A 19,787-nucleotide genomic window follows, 5' to 3' on the forward strand; every position below is an offset into this window, starting at 1 on the left:
TTCTCCCATCCCTCATCTTCATCCTTTCGCTCTTCCTTCTCTGCGTTGCCAAGGGCAACCAGAGGAAAGAGATGAATAAAATAACAGCATCACCTGATCGTCGGGGGGATTCAGCAGGTGTGAGTGCATGCCTGCCACCGTGCACGTGTCCGCCTTGTTCGCGCCACTTGTGGACAGTAGCGAACGCATAAACACACACACACACACACACACACACACACACACACACACACACACACACACTCTCTCTCTCAGTGTAAATTAAGTGTTGTCAGACTCGCAGCTAATTCAGCATGAATATTTAATCAACTGTAAACAAATTTCAACTGCACTGAGTGGTGCCAGTGCTTGTGCCGCATTAGTGCACGTGTACGAACGTGCACGTCGTGTGGCTTGCCCTCTGCCTTGTTAACGAAGAGGTCTTACTCTAACGGAGCTCCGGCTCTCCACTGATCTGAGATGAAATCTGAGCACAGATCAGTGGTCGGATGAAGATGTAAAGATCTAAAGGGCGACAAAGTGCAGGTTCTTAAGTGCAAGGCTGGTTGGGAGAGCGTGTCTGGACAGCATCTTTGGCTAAATAGATTAGTTACTGCCTGTGAGAGGAATGTTTGGCCTCTAGGTTGGAGCTTGTATCCCACAAATGCAAAATCAAACTATGAGCACAGGAAAATCCGGCAGATCTGAAAGCACCTGGAGTTAGTTTTTGGCTTGGAGTCCCTTTAACCAAATCTCTTTGCAACCTTAGTGCAGGCTGAAGTGTGTTTTTCTTTTTCCTCATGGCTGAGGCTTGAAAAAGAAAAAAGTTTGAGAGAAAAGTAATGAAAGCTTGTCTTTCTTTATCCCTTTATAACCCTTGGTATTCCTCATGCTGCGTCCTGGACTTAAAGGATCTGATTGAAAAATAGACTTTTAGAGCTGAGCAAGAAGTATTGGGGCCAATTAAGGAGCCAAAAGACACTGTGAGACTTTGACTAATTGGCCAAAAATGGATGACAATGGGTTGTTTTAGTAGAAAACAACTTTAAAATATGTAACTTTGATGCACAGAGATGATGCATATTTCTGGATTCCTATTATTTCATCCAGACTTGTTGGGTTCTTGCAGATCTTTTTCCTCCAGGTTGGTTTTGTTTTTGGATTTTGCAGTGAAATTAATCGCATTTGCAGTAATTTGAGCCCAAAGACACTGTGGGGACATGTGAGACTTGGATTAATTGGCCAAAAATGGGTTGTTTTAATAGGAAACAACTTTATAATTTGTAACTTTGACACACAGTGATGATGAATTTTAATTCCAGATTACTGGATTCCTATTATTTCATCTAGACTTGTTGGATTCTTGCAACTTCTGGATGTTTTTTCCCGCAGGTTGGTTTTGTTTTTGGGTTTTTGCAGTGAAATGAACCATAGTTGCAGTAATTTGAGATTAAAGGCACTGTGGGGCATGTGAGACTCGGATTAACTGGCTAAAAATGGATGTTTTATTGGAAATCAACTTTTAAATGTGTAGCTTTGATGCACAGAGATGATGCATTTCATGCATTCTTGCAGATTTATTTCCTCCAGGTTGTTTTTGTTTTTGGACTTTGCAGTGAAATTAACCTTATTTGCAGTAAATTTGAGCCACACGACACTGTGAAACTTGGATTAATTGGCTTAAGGTGGATGAAAATTTATTATTTTATTCAAAAACAACTTTTAAATGCTTAACTTTGACGCACAGAGATGATGCATATTATTGGATTCCTATTATTTCATCCAGACTTGTTGGATTCTTGCAGATCTTTGTCCTCCAGTTTGGTTTTGTTTTCAGATTTTACAGTGAAATTAACCATATTTGCAGTAAATTTAAGCCTAAAGACACTGTGAGACTTTGATTAATTGGCAGAAAATGAATGAAAATGGATAATTTTATTGGAAAATGAAGTTTAAATATGTAACTTTGATACACAGCGATGATGCATTTTGATTCCAGATTATTGGATTCCTATTATTTCATTCAGACTTGTTGGATTCTTGCAGATCTTTTTCCTTCAGGTTGGTTTTGTTTTTGGATTTTGCAGTGAAATGAACCATATTTGCAATAAATTTGAGCCGAAAGACACCGCGAGACTGAAAAAAAATACACTTTGAAAACCGAGCAAGAAGTAAGTAAAGAAAAAAATGGAAATATAAACACCCACAACTTCCATGACGACTGGAAATCACCTAATAGGATTGAAAGCTCCAGAGCAGCTGTTAAATGGGCCTTGAGGCGAGCTTGTTTTGCCAACTATGAACCGCGTTTAAAGCCTGTTAATCCTATTGTCGAGGGCTGTATTGATTCAAACGGGCAAAACAAAGGCAGCCTCTTGGGTCTGTGTGACATCTTAAAAATAAAAATTAAAAAAAAAAAAAAAAAAAAAAACAGCTGCATGTACTGTAGAACACACGTTTTCTTAGGAACCAGGACGGCAGGACATAATGCTTCAACAATGAAAAATGTGTCCAGTAGAGGTCAAGTGTTTTACCTTGCTAACATGTCCATATGGTGTTTTTCATATATTTGAAGAGCTGTTTCACTTTAAAGCTTAAAAAGGGTTTCATATGTAACAATCCTAATGGAAAATTCATCCTTTTTACGTCCTCAAAGGAGCATGTGATGTAAATTTTAACATCTACACAAGACCAAGATGAATCTGAGCATTCTGTCTGCACATGTTCTGTTAAAACAGATGCTTTTCACGACGAGAGATGAGATTTACTGTCATCCACGCCTCTGCGATTCTGCTGTAACTGAGGCAGGGTTGAAAGGTTGATGTAGCTGACAGCGTCGCCAATCAATAATCAATGAATCACTCTGACATCTGATAAAAAGACTGACATTTTTAGATGTGCTGACGGAGCTTTGTTCTCATGAGAGTTGTCATATTGGCAGCCAGGTTGGGCTATTGGAGCGCTGTCCAAGAATTCCCTTTAGCCAAAACTCCTGAGCGCTGGCCGGAAGCGATTAACCTTCACAGAAGTCTTTGTCATGGTGCCCACTTGCCAGCTAAACCCCTACAATGCTCTCTGTTTGCCAAAGTGAACTGTCTGTAGTCAGGGTGATACCTCGTCTGGTTGCTGCAGTATAGAACACAAACTGCCATCTTCCATCTTATCAAATAGTAAGAGGCTCCATCTTGTGGCACAACGAGGTACTACAACTAATCTGGATTACATTGTCTAGCGTGCCTTATCAGGTAATATATCTTTAATCAGTTAAATTATTATCAACAATTTAGCAATTAACAAATAATCATTAGTAGGGCTGGGACTTCAATGGGTTAATTTTGATTAATTAATTACAGAAAAAATAACGCCTTAAAAAAATAACGCATTTAATCGCACCTTTCTCAGTTCCCTAATTTGTGGCACACCGGTAACACTGATGAACACTCCAGCCCAGTAGGTGGCGGTAATGAACCTAAAGTCTGTCTGTAGCCGTGAAGAAGAAGTACAGGAAGTACTGAGTGACGTCAGAGCACGAGAAAGTTTGGTGAACAGTGAAGGAAGACGAGACCACATTCAGCTTGTTGGGTGGAAAGTTTCTTTTAAATCTTCCCGATGGCAGCTTGGATAAAAGCCTGGTTTTGTGTAAATTGTGCAACAAAGAGTTTTCTGATCAATGCAATGCAAAACATGTTGCTGTTAGCACCAGAGCTAATGTTAGCTACGACAGTCCTGGTACTGGCTAACGGTAATACAACTTTTCAAGACATTGTAAGTGCTTGAGTTTAGAAAAAGTCTTAAAATGTTGAATATAATCACTATAATTGCACTTTGAGTTTGCAGTAATCTGTGAATGTAGTAGATGAAAAATGCACATAAATAGAAAAGAAACACATTTTTGTTGTTTAAGTTCATGTATGTCTGTTCATCAATTCAGCTGTCAATTAAAATTTATTTGAATTGAAAAACTTTGTTTATTGTGTCAAATATTGCTATTTGACAAAAATGCAATAAATCACAATTAATTGATTACAAAGCCTCTACTCAATTATTAGTTTTTTTTTTGTTTTTTTTTTTTTAGTAGCGTCCCACCACTAATCATTAGAGTCTATAGACTGAAGTAGTCATTGCAGGACATGGGATTAGCTTTGATTTTTAGCTTCATGCTTTCCGTCAAACACTCGTCAGATACTTCCTATTATTTCGTCCAGATTTGTTGGATTCTTCACATTCAGATTAAGAAAACGTTTTTGTTCCCAAGGGACAATTAAAAAGGCACTTAGAACAAGTAGTGCAACAATGATGTAAGAAATTGAGAAAAAAAAACAAGAAATTAGAGATAAATAACATAAATAAAACAAATGGGGATAAATATATATACAAATGTAGAACAAGTAATATAATAAGAATAAAAATAAAATGAAAAGAAAAGAAAGGGGGGAAAAAAGGGAAAAAAATGCATGTTCTTGTAGCACTTAGGTCATTTTTCCTCCAGGTTGGTTTTGTTTTTTGGATTTTGCAGTGACATTAACTGTATTTGCAGTAAATTTAAGCCTAAAGACACTGTTAGACTTGGATTAATTGGCTGAAAATGGATGAAAACAGGTTGCTTTAATAGAAAACAACTTTTAAATCCATAACTTTGATGCACAGAGATGATGCATGTTATTGTTGGATTCCTATTATTTCATCCAGATCTGCTGGATTCTTGCAGATCTCAGATGTTTTTTTCCTGCAGGTTGGTTTTGTTTTTGGGTTCTTGCAGTGAAATGAATCATATTTGCAGTTATCTGAGGTGAAAGACACTGTGGGGACATGTGAGACATGGATTAATAGACTGAAAATGGATTATTTTATTGGAAAACAGCTTTTAAATATGTAAGTTTGATGCACGGAGATGATGCATAGTATTGGATTCCTATGATTCCATCTGGACTTGATGGATTCTTGCAGTTCCCAGATGTTGAAATTAACCACATGTGCAGTAATTGGAGCCGAACGACACCATAAGACGAGAATTAATTGGCTGAACACGGATTATTTTATTGGAAATCAACTTTTAAAGATATAACTTTGACACAGAGATGCTGCATATTATGGGATTCCTGTGATTCCATCCAGACTTGTTGGATTCTTGCGGCTCTTTTCCTGCAGGTTGGCTGAATCACCCAGAGGTGCACCGTGATTCTGCGTTAATTACTGTCTTGTGTTTGTGCATCAGGCCTGTGGCTCCACTTTTTTTTCTTCTCCTTCTTGCAGGCGCATGCGTGCGTGTGCGCGTTATTTGCTCTCCGTTTAACCTCGGAACAGCGGATCGAGGCGATTCTCTCTCTCTCTCTCTCTCTCTCTCTCTCTCTCTCTCTCCTCCTTCCTCCTCACCCTCCTCCTCACCCTCCTCTTCCTACCTGATTCAGATCCGCTCCGGCGCTATGCGTACGACCGCGTCCCTCCTCTCTGCAAGCCGAGCTCCGCCGGAGAGACCCGCACGCTGCTGCCGCCGCTGACCGCCGGCCGCCCCGAGCACCCGACGCCGGCCGACGAGCCACCCAGGCCGGGCAACAGGAGCGGCAGACACCGCCGCTGGTCCACCCCCGGTGAAGAAGAATTAGGTAAATAACGTGCACATTTTGTCGACACTGAGGGGGTGTAATGTGTGCAGGGGGAGGCTTCGGTGGCCGCCGGTACATCCGAGCCGGACATGCAGGAGTTGAAATGGTTGTCGGTGTTTATTGTGCTCCGGTAAACGGAGATGTGGACGGAATGAATGATGAAGCTGAGGCTCGACAGCCTGTTGTGCGTCCGTTCCTCTCCTTCATTCTCTTATTATTTTGATCTTTGTGCAAACCTGAGAGTCATATTTCCCTTTAATTCCGCGTCTTTATGAGTGAATCCCGTGTTTTTGAACATGTAAGTTTGCCGTTACCGGGGGCGGAGAGAGACGCGCACTGGGTTTCAATAGCGAGTCCAGCACTGTAATCAAGGAAACGCGCACACCTGCACGCACGCGCGCACGCACACATGCATGCACAGCCGACATGTGTGTGCACTTTTTTGGCAGCTCCTCTCGCTTCTGTTGCATGCAGAATGTTTGAAGCATCAGCAGCTCTGTCAGCAGCATCCAACCTCCTCAGTCCTGGTTCTTCTCATCTGAATCTTCACTGTGCATCTCATTTAAAAACAGCACAACCTGTAAACCTCGAAGTGTTTTCACTCGAGACAGGAAGACCTAAAGAGGAACTGAGAAACAAAAACGGCCCTCGTTGTCGTAGCGATCACACAGGAGGAAGAAAAGTGAATTAGAGTTGTTGATGTGTTGTGAACTTCCAGAAGCCCCCATCCACCTCCTCCAAAATAAAAATAAAAACCTCCAGTGAGCTTTTCTCTCCTGATCAATAATTCATCCCTCCATCTTTTCCAGAGTTGGCGTCCCGGAGCCTGCCGTCCCATTCCTCATCCTCTACTGAGTCCACCCTCTTCTCCTCAGAGCTCCTCTCCTCTTGCAGCTCTTCACCTGCTCACTTCTATCTTCTACCGAACCCCTCATGGCGTCCAAGCTCAACCCCAACGTCCTGTACGTGGCGGGGCCCGGCGAGTCGCTGGGGTCGCCTCAAGCGGACTCTGAGAGGACTCATATTGTGAGTACGGTTCAGTCTACACCCAGAAATAGCGTCACATATAAAACACCACAGACTTACTTCCTTCGTCCACATGGCAGGTAGAGGTTTCACTTTGACATAAGGAGTGAAGACTTTCAAGTCCTATCACGCTGCCAGCTAAAGCACTGTCGCAGCACAAAAACGTACATCTTAAGCTCTGCAGAAGCAGCTTCATGCTTAAAACAGTCTGACCTGCAACCTAAGAGGAGAAACAAACTAATTTAGATGTTCAAAGGACGTGTTTATGAGGTGGTTTTACCTCATCTCTACAGTGGGAATCAACATGTTCAGCACAGTCTTCATGGAAAACTGGTTTTTCATTCCCACACCTGCCTGTTCCTGCCAGAGATTATATTTTTTTAAAAAAACTTAAATGAGCTCACCCTGGGGCTTTTTCTCTGCTGTTAACCCTTTATAACCCTCACTTATACTGTTTACACAGTTTATCAGAAACTGTAATAACAGAAAGAATAGTCTGTTAGAAAGAAACATGCCTGGTGTCCGGTTTCAAAAATTAGCCAAATCTTAGCTTATAATTGTGATATTTCATCAAAATCACTGTAAAAATCTAAATGAAAGAGACTGAGAACAAAATATAACATGTTTGATTAATGAAATAAATGTGGCATGGTTCAAAAACAGTGAACAGAGGAGCCAGTTGTTGGAGATACATTCAGCATGGTGAAACATCTTTCTACTGATGATGAGCAGAGTAGAGAGGAAACGTCTGGAGAGGCTCTAAATAGTTAAATATCTGTAGTATGTGGAGACACAACCACCACAATGAGACCAAACTAGTCACAAAGAAATGCAAAATGACACAAAACACAAATGAGACACAAAACGTCTAAAAAAATTAAAGAAATGAGACATGAAACGGCATAAAACACGGCATGAAATGACAAAAACGAGACAGAAAATGATGCAAAACTGAAAAATTTAAGAAAACGACACAAACGAAACACAAACAAAATGCAAAGCGACAAAAAACACAAAATGACACAAGAAAGACAAAAAAACGACAAAGCGACGAGACGTCGACAAGAACATACTGGATTAATAAAAAAAGTCTGTAGAGGCTGGAAGTGGTTTAATATCTACAGTAAGTGGAGACAAAACCACCACAAAATGACAGAAATAAGACAGAAAATGACAGAAATAAGATGCATTGCAGACATTTGTTAAAAATGTAAGTAGTAAAATATCTATCGTGTGTAGATTAACCATTTTCCCAGTGTTGGTTAAACTTGTGGACACTTGGAAAAATGTTGTACATGTTGACTCCATTTATTATTTTATTTTTGAAGCTTTTTTTTTCTTGCTTTAAGTTTTTGGTTTTTTTTTTTAGCCGTGGTTGTGCCGTTTCCAAAACTTTATATTTCAGGAAAAAAAGAGTCCAGAGTGAGTAAAAATGAGACGAGAGGAAAATATATACAGCAACTTTTTTTTAAAAATGAAGCCGCTTTAACTTGATCAGTGGTGATTTCACAGCAACTTTACACTCTATAATATAAATCTGTTCATATGACAAGCATCGGAATGAATAAAAAACGAGAAGTTTGTTCGGTTGCAGCAAGATCAAGCAACACCTAGTGAAGGTGTGAACAAGTCCAGACATGATTCATATTAAAAACATTATAATCATTTATAGATTGGCAGTTCTGAATGTGGCAAATTTACATCAATTTCCCAAAAATAGGGGTAGAGGATAGCAGCAGATACTTTAGAGAAATGCTTCATATTTTTGGACAGCCGGGACAGTTACATACTTACATCGCCTTTATGGTTAGTCAAATTAATAGAATGTTGCATTTTAGTCGTGGAATAAGAAGTATTTAGATCCTTTAGTCACATAAAAACACCATGAGCCTCATTTAAAACACTACAATATGCGTTAAAGGTCTGCATGCATGATTGAAATATTATGAAATGTACTTAAAACATCAAAATAAAAGCATCGTTTATCATATAAAATGGTTTTTTACTTTGAGTGTTTATTACCCTTATTGTGCTTTTTGCTTTGTTTTGGTACTTACTGCACATTTTTGCTCATTTATTTCTTTTCTATCCTATTCTAGCATTATATAATTAGATTACATTTAAGGCAAATGCGTTTTATTTGCAGTAGGAGTCCTGTTTTTAATTTTTTAATTTTTTTTGCCAAACACGCAAAAGTTGTTCTTGCAGTTTAAAATACATCCATTTTCAAGGGGTGGACTAGAAAATCGCTTTTATACCATCATGTAGGTAATATCTCATACGTACAACTTCTTTAAAATGGATTAAAAACTAATTCCATAAGTCTATAATTTTCTATTGATTCTACTCATGTAGGGCTAGTTAGCGGTGATATTATGGGATGCAGTGATGGCAGCAAACAATCCAGGAAGCTCCTTCATTCTATCAGCAAATTTAATGAAGTTTCTACTAAATCAGATCTACTAAATGAGGTTTCTGGTGTTGTTCAATGTGAATTTTGAGTCATTTTTCCCCTCTTTTTCCAGGCTGGAGAAGCTGGAGAAGAGTCATCGGACAGCGATGGAGAACAGGAAGAGACGTCGCACAAACTGATCCGCAAAGTGTCGACTTCTGGACAGATGAGGACGAAGGTAGGAGAAGATCTCTCAGCTTCTGTTGCTCTGTATTACAGCCTGGTTCACACCATTTTGTACCGTAGATGATGAATTCGAACATTTTTCACCCCTTGCTGAGAGCTTTTCTGAACTTTTTACATATTAAAACTTTACTTTTTCGATGTAAAAAGCAACGGCATTGGCAAACCAGAGAACAATGAATTTTTCAGGCTTTCAGTTTAAGAATTTTTCATCAGAGGACACTTTGTGGAACCTGGTTAAACATTTGGGCCACTTGATTATAAGAGCGAACAGACTTTATTGGTTGATTCAGCCAATCAGTCTCAGTATTCCTACAGTTTCTACAGTTTTCTTTAGCAGACGCTTTTATCCAAAGTGATGTACATCTAAGAGTAGAAACAACGGCGCTAAACATAGCTGCTCAGCATACAGAATGAAAGTTACGATGCAAGGGATGGACGAAAGTTCGACGGAAAGAAAAATGAAGCGATGAAAAGAGGAAAAGAAGGAGAAACTGTAAAAGTGTTCGATTGTTTAAACTTATTGAGGTTTATATGTTGTACAGTTGGTTGAGATGGTGAAAGAAAAAGGAAAAAAGATCCTGCTAAACTTTTTTCTTATTTTTTAAAAAGCTATTTTGTTGGTGGGGTTATGTAGATCGGCGTTGGTTTGCTGTCTGTCTGTCTGTCTGTTAGCAACATTACTCAAAAACAGCCCAATGGATTGGATGAAGGTCAGAAATGACACAAGGACCAAGTGATTAGATTTTGGCAGTGATGTGGCTTATAGTCTGGATCCTTGGATTTGTTAAAGATTTCTGTATCGTTGCCAGATAGCGGCATGGCGTCACTGTAACTATGACAACCAGTGAACACTACATCAGCTGCCTGCTGATGATCACATGATTGAGATCCTATTACAAATCCATTATCGGAACTTATCCATAAGAAATGATACAAGGAGCAATTGATTAAATTGTGGGGGTGTTTCTGAGTCCCATCAATTCCCGCCGGCTGCTACATATTTAAGTCATGCAATTTGGTATCCGTACATAACGTACACATGCAGAACACACACCTGTGCTCAATGTAACGTCACCTTGTTGTGGATACATCTATATTAAATGAACACATTCGAAGTTGCCCTGATTTCTGATCATCAATAACTAACAAAAAATACTGCATTTCTGACAATGCCATATGGGGGAATGAGCAGCCTTGGAGGAGTACTGCGCTCTCTGACTGCTTTTCTAGTTGATCTTTAAACACAGCCCTTCTTTTGCTTAATTACAGAAGAAAATTAAACGTATCTACAGTCTTATATATCTGTATACTCAAAATTAAGTGACAGTAAAAAAATGTTGATACAACTAATACGCTACATCAACACACACTACCATTCCAAAAATTTGGGGCCACTCAGATAGTTTCATGTTTTCCATGAAAACTCACACTTTTATTCATGTGCTAACATAATTGGACAAGGGTTTTCTAATCATCAATGAGCCTTTCAACACCATTAGCTAACACAATGTAGCATTAGAACACAGGAGTGATGGTTGCTGGAAATGTTCCTCTGTACCTCTATGGAGATATTCCATTAAAAATCAGCTGTTTCCAGCTACAATAGTCATTTACCACATTAACTATGTCTACACTGGATTTATCATTCATTTAATGTTACCTTCATTGAAAGAAAGTGCTTTTCTTTCAAACCTAAGGACATTTGTAAGTGACCCTAATCTTTTGAACTGTAGTGTAGCTCACTCTAACTCCAGGTAGACATCATGATGGTCCACTCCTTTGCTTTGATACATTTTCTCTGATTGAATTGTAGCGGAACACCCCGGTTCTCAGGGTTTAAACCACTATCTTGTCCCTGTCTGATGTTCGTTTTGGTGTAACTTTATCAGCACTTACATCAGACTTATCTGATTCCCGTCTGAGTGTCAGCTGACTTCCTGAACCATGTTCCTGTCTTAGCACCACCCTGACAATGAGTTGTGTTCTGATGTTGAGAGAGCAGCAGCTTCCTTTCTAATCGGACTCCTGATAGTTGGAATCTGTTTTACTGTAAGGAATCGATAGCTTGATGTTCTATCCTCTTACAGGCACACAAGCACACACACATTTATGTATCTAAGTGTGTGTCTCATTAGTTATTGATCCACGATGAGAATATTTCCAGCTGCTAAATGTCTAAACTACTGTTGTGTGTATAAACGTGGAAATCATTATCCATCACCTGCATTGACCGTAAAACTGTAAAACATACTCGGCTCAATGAGGGGACACCGGATACCCGTCGACCCCTGTCGTCACGGCGACGGCATCCCATAATGCTTTGCTTGTTCCCGCTGCAGCACAGCAGTATTGGATATCAGTCTGGTATTGATCCGTTAATTTTGTTCGATTTGTGGCGCTTGCATATGAACACAGCGCCGGGTTGCCATGGTTACGGGGTCAGAATTATGGGTGGAGGCCGCGACCGCATTGTTTTTATGTTTTGACCTCTTTATGTGATATTTGTGGGGTTTTTCTGTGTTCATATCAAGTAGAAAATGATTGTATAACTTAATTTATCTGAACAAATTTCCACAAGTGTTAAACTGCGTAAGACAGAGGAAAATCAGACTAAAGGATGTGTAAAATATGCAAAATTAAGGATTAGAATAAGGGGAAAAAAGGAAAATTTGCAGTAAAATTCAAAAATTGCACTTAAAGCTGAAATCTTTTAAAGGAAAGTTGACATTCAAGTGTGTTTATGCATTTGAAATTGGGGTTTCTGACAAAATTATGCAAGAGAAGGCTAACTATAACTGTTTATTTTAGAAAAAATACAACATTTTGGAAAAGAAAAATAATTGTCTTGGCAACATCACATTTACTATAAACTTATGAGGTTTAAAATTTATAAAATGATTATACAACCTAATTTATCTAAGCAAATTTCCATGAGTTTTAAACGGTGTAAATGTAAGATGGAGCCAAATCATACTAAAGGACATGTAAAATATGCAAAATATTGGATTAAAAGAAGAAAAGAAAATGGAAAATGTGCAATAAAATTTACAAATTGCACTTAAATCTTAAGTCTTTTAAAGGAAAGTTGACATTTAAGTGTGTTTCTAACTCTGAAATTGTGGTTTCTGACAAAATTATGCAGGAAAAGGTTAACTATAAGCCTTTATTTTAGAAAAAAAACAAGATTTTGGAACAGGAAAATATTTGTATTAGCAACATCTCATTTAGGATAAATTTATGAGTTTAAAATTTAGATTATGTAACGTAATTTATCAAAACAAATTTCCATGATTTTTAAACAGTGTAAATGTAAGATGGAGCCAAATCACATTTAAGGACATGTAAAATAAAGGACTGAAAGAAGAAAAGAAAATGGAAAATGTACAATAAAATTAAAAAATTGCACTTAAAGCTTAAATCTTTTAAAGGAAAATTGACATTTCAGTGTGTTTCATCCTTTGAAATAGTTGTTTTTGACAAAATTATGCAGGAAAAGGGTAACTAAAACCCTTTATTTTAGAAAAAAAAACAACATTTTGGAACAGAAAAAAATTGTATTAGCAGCATCATATTTACAATGAACTTATGAGGTTTAAAATGTACAAAATGATTATATAACCTAATTTTTATACACCAATTTCCACGAGTTTTAAACAGTGTAAGACAGAGCCAAAACATACTAAAGGACATTTAAGGTATGCAAAATAAAGGATTAAAAGAAGAAAAGAAAATGGAAAATATGTAAAAGAATTTAAAAATTTCACTGAAAGCTTTAAACTTTGAGAATAAAGACATTTAACTGTGTTTATACCTTGGATATTGTGGACTTTGACAAAATTATGCAGGAAAAGGGTCACTATGACCCTCTATTTTAGAAAAAAAAAACAACATGTTGGAACAGAAAAATAATTATATTAGTGACATCTCATTTAGAGATGAGATTAAATTTGTTTTGCGATTTTGAAAATGACAACTAAAATGAGGGTTTTTTCACAGCTTTTGAGAATATAAACATGATCGTCTTACGGAAGCTGCAACCTAATTTATTTTATTTTGACCTTTTTATGTATCATCTGTGGTGTTTTTCTGTGTTTTTATCAATTACAAAATGATTTTATAACCCAATCTATATAAGCAAATTTCCACTATAAATTTAAAATATATAAATGATTGAAGGAAAGAAATAACAGTTTAAATTTCAAGTGCTTTTAAAGGAAGTTGACATTTAAGTGTGTTTATACCTTTTGAAATGGTTGAATTTGACAAAATGATGTAGGAACAGGGTGACTATGACCATTTATTTTAGAAGAAAACAATTATACGATCAACTTCAGTTTAAAATTGTGTTGTGATTTTGAAAGTGACAACTATCAGGGCTTTTGAAAATTTAAGCGTGCTCGTCTTACAGTCTGTGATAACTTACTTACTAGAAATTTGTACATTTTTTTGCTATTCCTGACCATCTGATAGACCAAAATGTCTGTTCTGCTTGAGTAGTTGAGAAAACTGTTCATTTCTTGTCATTTTGGCCTCATCCTAAACTCCTATATACTGGAAAAAACCCTGAAATGGAAGAAGAAGTGGACTAGACGTCAGATTCGTTGACACTAAACCGTCAGTGGGCTGAACAGTATGTTATGTTATGTGGGATTTTTTTAGTGCTTCTTCTTACTGACAGGTGTTGTGTGGGACTGACTTCAGGAGAACATTGCTGCACTCATAAATCATTTTTAAAAAACAGTTTTCAGTCCTTAGTTTGAGTCCAAAGATGCTGGCAGCTCCTTTAAGCCAATAAGACGGGAGGTGCATCCCTTCCTAAGTCATGTGACTTAGATTCAGTTAGTCATCGACTACAGGATTATGTTTCAGTGACAAGAGGATTAGTGTGTCCCTTTTGTTTGTTTGTGTACATGTAGGTGTGTGCATCCATGTGAATCTGGTTTGTTAAGCTGCTCCACATGGTATGTGTAGGTTTGTTGTTGTTGTTGTTTACTCCTTAGCTCAGTTTGCCTGGTTCCGTAGTGTGTTGGCGCTATTGTTGAGGAGGCGCTAATTCTTATCAAGCATGACATGATGCTCTGACACCATTAGATTAATTCAGTCCCTCAGTCAAGAGTCCCTAAATAATTATACAGATGCTGCGATAGCCCTCAGACGACGGGGCGTGTCATTTCCATTTCACTCCGGAGACGCTGGTGTCGGCTGTAATTAAATATCTTTGGGTTTGGAGATGAGCTTTTTGATACCGGGGCACCAGCGGAGCAAATACTGCCTATCTGGAGCCATTTTTTTAAGAAGCACATGGCCACATTTTCAAACTAAACATACGTAGTTTATCATGGGTTTCGATTAAATGGTCTCACTGTAAATGTTGTGTTGCTGCTGCTCTGTAATCAAAATGAATGTGACCTTGGAGATTTGCTAATTGGCTGACTCTGTAAAAGTCAGCCAGCAGACTCTTGTGACTGATTGAGATTGATTTGCCATTCGAGTGTAATCTTGTTTTAATGTCTTTTGTGGGAAACGGTTTCAGCTTTTGCAGCAAGTTGTTTGTTTGGGGTTTATATTCAGTCATCCCTCCCTTAAAGCCGGGGTAGGCAGTGTTGTTTGGCATCTGTTTTCAGGGTTTCTTTTATGTTCTTTCATCCCAGATCAGGTGAGGTGGTATAAAGACCAGTAAAGTCTGCAGCGTAAGCAGGACATGGTGGATTTAACAGGACTTTTAGCTGAAATTCCAACATTTTCAGAATTTTTCGCCCAATGGAATTTCTCAATAAATCTGTCATGAGTTGGAAATTGAATGAGATGCCACTTTCAGACATCCATATCTCTTGAAATTTATGTCCTGGAGTCTTCAGGTTTTCAGGAGATGCTCAGAAGCTTTGGGTGAATGGAGAGAATGTAGCAAATTCTGGAAAACAAGCCTCAGTTTTTTGTTTGATGCGCAGTGTTGGTTAGGAGATACTCATTTTCCATTGGATTTGGGTCACTTTTGACCCATGTTGCGCATCAAAGGGTTAAGACCTTTCAGATTCAGGATTTGTTCAAAAATCACAAATAAAATGGATTGTCTCTAATATGTACGATCTATTTGATCAATGTTTTTGTGAGAAAACTGTCTGAATGACTTTACCAATGCTTAAAAAACTTTCATATGTTAGTAGAAATGGGAGTTATAGTCAATCAATGGTGGCACAGGTAAAAAAGTCATTTGTTTCCAAATGGCCAGATGGACGTCTTGAATCATGGGTAGCTTGATGAAATTTGGGATAGTAAGAGATGGAAGTAACATCTACTTGTGTGTAAAGTTTCAATAACCTTCCATGTTGTCTTCGGCTAAAATGTTTCATCTATTTAACCAAATAACTCAACTCATTGATTGAAGTCAAAGCAACTTGAGGCCTTCTGTACTGAGAAAGATTTGAATCGTTCACCAATGGGTGGAAAATTCAGAGAATAATGGAACTTCTGAACATCTCTTGAAGATTCCAAGATGTAAACTTAAAGAAATCCGGACATCTGAAAGTGGCATCTCATTCATTTTCCAACTGGTGAGAGATTTATTTAAAAAATTCTATTGGGTGAAACATGATGGAAACGTTGGAAATTCAGCTGAAAAAAATGGCCAGATGTCAGTTTCAGATGCCAAAGATCATTCCTACAAAGTTTCAACAGATTCTGAGATGGTCAGCAACCACCTTTGCTGAGTTGATCCAAATCTTAAATGATCAATATGAAGCACAGTATCTGTTTGTGTGTAATTTTTCAAACCAACTACATGATTCAAACAGCAAGAGAAACCGTTTACTACATTGCCTAGACCTAATATTAGCAGCCTGGACTATTTGGCTATCCATCTATTTGGCTGTTCTCGTCAGTTATTTCTACTAATAGTCGACATAGTAAATTTCGTAAATGCAGATCTGTGTGTTTTCATGTCCAGTGAACACACTGCAGCTCAACATATAATGGCAAATCAATAGCATGCATTACATCCAGATACATGCTGTGCTAATGTAGCAGAGCACTGCATAATCCACTGTCCAGTATTGGTTATCAATACTGTGGTGCTGAAAAAAAGCTGCATTTTTAGCGTATTCTGTTCATTTTAGAACAAATAATTAGCACCAATTAACATCTCTGAAGCTTTTTTTCAGTAAATTAATGACTTTTAGACATGCGTCTGGACATCGGTCTAGTTGGTTTACAGAACTAAGCAGGAACTGTTGCAGCCTCGTCTTGATCAATCATCTTCACCTCTGTTCATACAGAACAGCTGTTTACTGAGCCGTGTCTTGACGAGCTGTTTAAAGAAACACTGAAGTGGTTCACTTGAAATGTAAGGATTTATTTGACATCTTTGTCTTCAGCAGCAGTTATGTCCCTCGGGACTTTCTCTTGATACATTTGGTGGAAAGCAAAACGAAAAAGTAAAACAAAAATGACAGAATAGCAAGTCAAAATGTTAGACAAGCAGTAGACTTAGAGCATTTGAGACCAGGGTTGCACCTTAAGGTAAGAGTGAAGTCTCAAAGCAAAGTGACATGGCGGTGTGATATGTATAGAGTATATTAGAGGGCATCCCACAGCAGTTATTTTCATCTTCTTTCAGACAAGGTGACAGAACTTTGTCAGCTTGCCTTCATTTATGTAACTCCAGAAGTTTGAACCTGTAGCTGGTGAGCTAACCGCTAATGGGCTACTCCCCTCTGGCTTTTTCTCTCAGGGTTATACTTCATTTTATTCAACACAGAGTTATTGAAAAGGAGAGCGTGATCCCCACAAGGCTGGAGAATGGTCTTGTGGGGGACCACTACATACTGGGCTTAGCGGTGCCCGGGATGTAGAGGTGGTACCCACAAAGTAGCAACGTTTTTTTTTTTTTTTTTTTTTTTGCTTGCAGAGAGATGAGCATTGTCTTCAAAATGGATAATCCGCTGCCTTACTGCATGATCCTACATGTAGGTTTCCTTTGAAGCTCTTGTTTGTTACAGTAAAGGGGATTTCTGAAGCTGTAATGCACATATTTGTAACTGAATTCTACATCATGGGAGTCTAAATGTGAAGTGACATGGTGGTGTGATATGTGTAGAGTATATTAGCGGGCATCTAATTTAAGCCAAAGAGTCATCTTTTTTTACATATGACAGAAATTTGTCTGCTTGTCTTAAAATATATTACTCTAGAAGTTTGCTTAGCTACTTGACTTTCATCATTTTTTTGTAAATATGTGTAGCTGGTGAGCTAATCGCTAATGGGCTACTCCCCTCTGGCTTTTTCCTCTCAGGGTGATGCTTCATTTCAATCAATACAGAGTTATTGAAAAGAGGAAAACAATCCCCCAAAAGGCTGGAGAGTGGTCTGGCTGCACCTCGTTATCATTCTGTCATATTGCTTGTTGTTGGTGTTTGTTTAAACCAATCACAGTCATCTTGGTTGCTGCTAAGCCCAGGATGTAGTGGTGGTGCCCCGAGAAGAAGCAACAGGGGGATTGTTTTTGCATGCAGGGAGATAATCATTTTCTTCAGAATAGATGATCTGCTGCCTTACTGCATGATCCTGCATGCAGGTTTGCTTAGAAGCTCTTGTTTCCAGTAAGAAAGGGAGTTTTAGAAGTTATAGCATGCAGATACTTGTACCGGAATCTGGGGAGTCGGATTAAATGACTACAAAGAGGTAGATAACAGATCATAGAGTTCATTTCTAGTTTATTAATTTGGCGTCTATGGGCAGGTGACATAGTGTGGTGGAGATCTTACAGTACTATATTACAGAGATAAGCTGGCTAGGGAGGAAAAGAAAAATCAGTGTGAACTTTTTAAGCATTAGAGGGTTTGCTAATCGAGCTAGCTATCCTTTAATGTAAATAACAGCAACGCTAGGTAGATGGCCTGTGAAAAACCTGCTCAGATTTACTTTGCAGCTTCAGTTTCAATGACTGGAGTGTGATTGGAGTTCTGGACGATCAGACTGCAGATTGCTTGTCACACAAAGTAGTTGGTTTGTGGGAAGAGCTGATATGTAAAGCTATATTTGAAAATCAAAAATCTCTCCGCTCGCGGCGGCTTTGAAGATTTTGCGCTGTGTCATGTTGCAGCCAAAAGTCTGAAAGTTGTGTAAACGGGCAGCACTCCGAGCAGTTTATGCTCCTGTAACAGTTTTACTCACTGTGGGTTCATTTTTCATCATATTATAAAGTCCTACGTTTCTACAGAAACCCAAAACCACAGCTGGAAATAGAGAAAACTCAAAAATGAAAAAGCTACAATGCCATAAATCACTGAAAAGAAAAGAAAAATCAAGTCAAGTATCTCTGATGGCTGATGAAATTAGAAAAACCTAGAATTACATATACCTTCTTTTTGAGGTGTTAATAATACTGGTTAAATTATGCTGTAGATATTTTACTCTGTGTGCAGAAAAGTCCCTGAATTTTTTATCTTGTCACTGTTGGTGACAACTGAGTCGCAAAAGTTTAAGTAAACGGTTTATTTTTGACAATTTCTTGAATATGACATGTCGAATAAAGTGATTTTTGATTAAAATTCCACAATTTCATGCTTGGATTTGGTTATTTTTTTATGCGTTTCCAACCTGCCAGCGGGTGTTTCGAGGGTTCACAGGGTTTAATCGGCTTTTTGTCAGTGACCGTTGTGATTTTCTTACTTTCTTTTCTTTATTTCCCATCCCTCTGTACCTCCAGGCTCAATTACGTAAGGTTTCACACTCTTTCTTCTTCCTCCTCCTCTCTTTTTTTCCCCATCCTATTCTCCTCCTCCTCCTCCTCCTCCTCCTCCTCGTCTTTGCGTTGCTTCTCATTTACTGCGTGGAGCATGAAGGAGAGACGGGAGGCCGGAGAGCAAACGGCTTCTGTGAATTGTGTGTATATACATGTGTGTGTTTATTTGAGTAGGCCGATCACACAAACTAATATGGACGTGTGCATGAAAGCTCACACATGTAGAAAAGGCTGATCCCCTTGTTATGTTTGTTTCCGACTGCACAGGACATCTCCTCTAGACTTCCTCCTGTCATTGTACTGTTTTTATCCTCCTGCACTTAGAGATGTCGTTTTTCATTGCATTCCTAAAAACTACAGGCTTTTAAATGTGTTTTTTTTTTAGATGCGACCAATCAATAAATCCCAACTTTTCTCTGTTTTCCACCCCTTTCCTTCTAAAATAGCAGCAGCAGCACTTCAGATTACCTAACGGTTTCTGGCGGTTTGAGTGGTGACCAACAGGTAGCGCTTTTATTTTGTTTTTTTTTCCCATTCCTGTGGATTTCCTGCGTGGCGCTTTGTTGGAATCAAACCCACTATATTTGTTCTTTTCTATCCGAATCTCGCTCCAAGTGCAGAAATCCATGTGGGCGTTCACTGCAATGGAGATGAGTTTTCTAGATGTGTGTGTGTGCGACAGAAATGGCTAGAGGAGAGTGTGTGGGATGGCCAGTGTTGTGTGTGTGTGCTTTGATTTATGCCCTCGGCTTGATGTGATACAGCTGCAGCAGTGTGTGGGTCAATGCAAGAGAGAGAGAGG

General features: G+C 38.5%; 1 protein-coding gene across 1 annotated transcript in view; it reads left to right on the forward strand.

The window, feature by feature from the left end:
• The first annotated feature begins 5,337 nt into the window (after positions 1-5,337).
• si:dkey-172j4.3 (diacylglycerol kinase eta) overlaps positions 5,338-19,787 on the forward strand; it is a 126,876-nt gene continuing 112,426 nt past the window's right edge. Inside the window, exons 1-3 of the mRNA XM_055007835.1 lie at positions 5,338-5,582; positions 6,392-6,608; positions 9,134-9,238. Of these exons, the coding sequence (XP_054863810.1) occupies positions 6,516-6,608; positions 9,134-9,238 (198 nt within the window). The 5' untranslated portion in view covers positions 5,338-5,582; positions 6,392-6,515. The remainder of the gene's footprint in view (positions 5,583-6,391; positions 6,609-9,133; positions 9,239-19,787) is intronic.

This window comes from Amphiprion ocellaris, chromosome 23 (assembly GCF_022539595.1).
Source record: "Amphiprion ocellaris isolate individual 3 ecotype Okinawa chromosome 23, ASM2253959v1, whole genome shotgun sequence".
Lineage (NCBI taxonomy): Eukaryota > Metazoa > Chordata > Actinopteri > Pomacentridae > Amphiprion > Amphiprion ocellaris.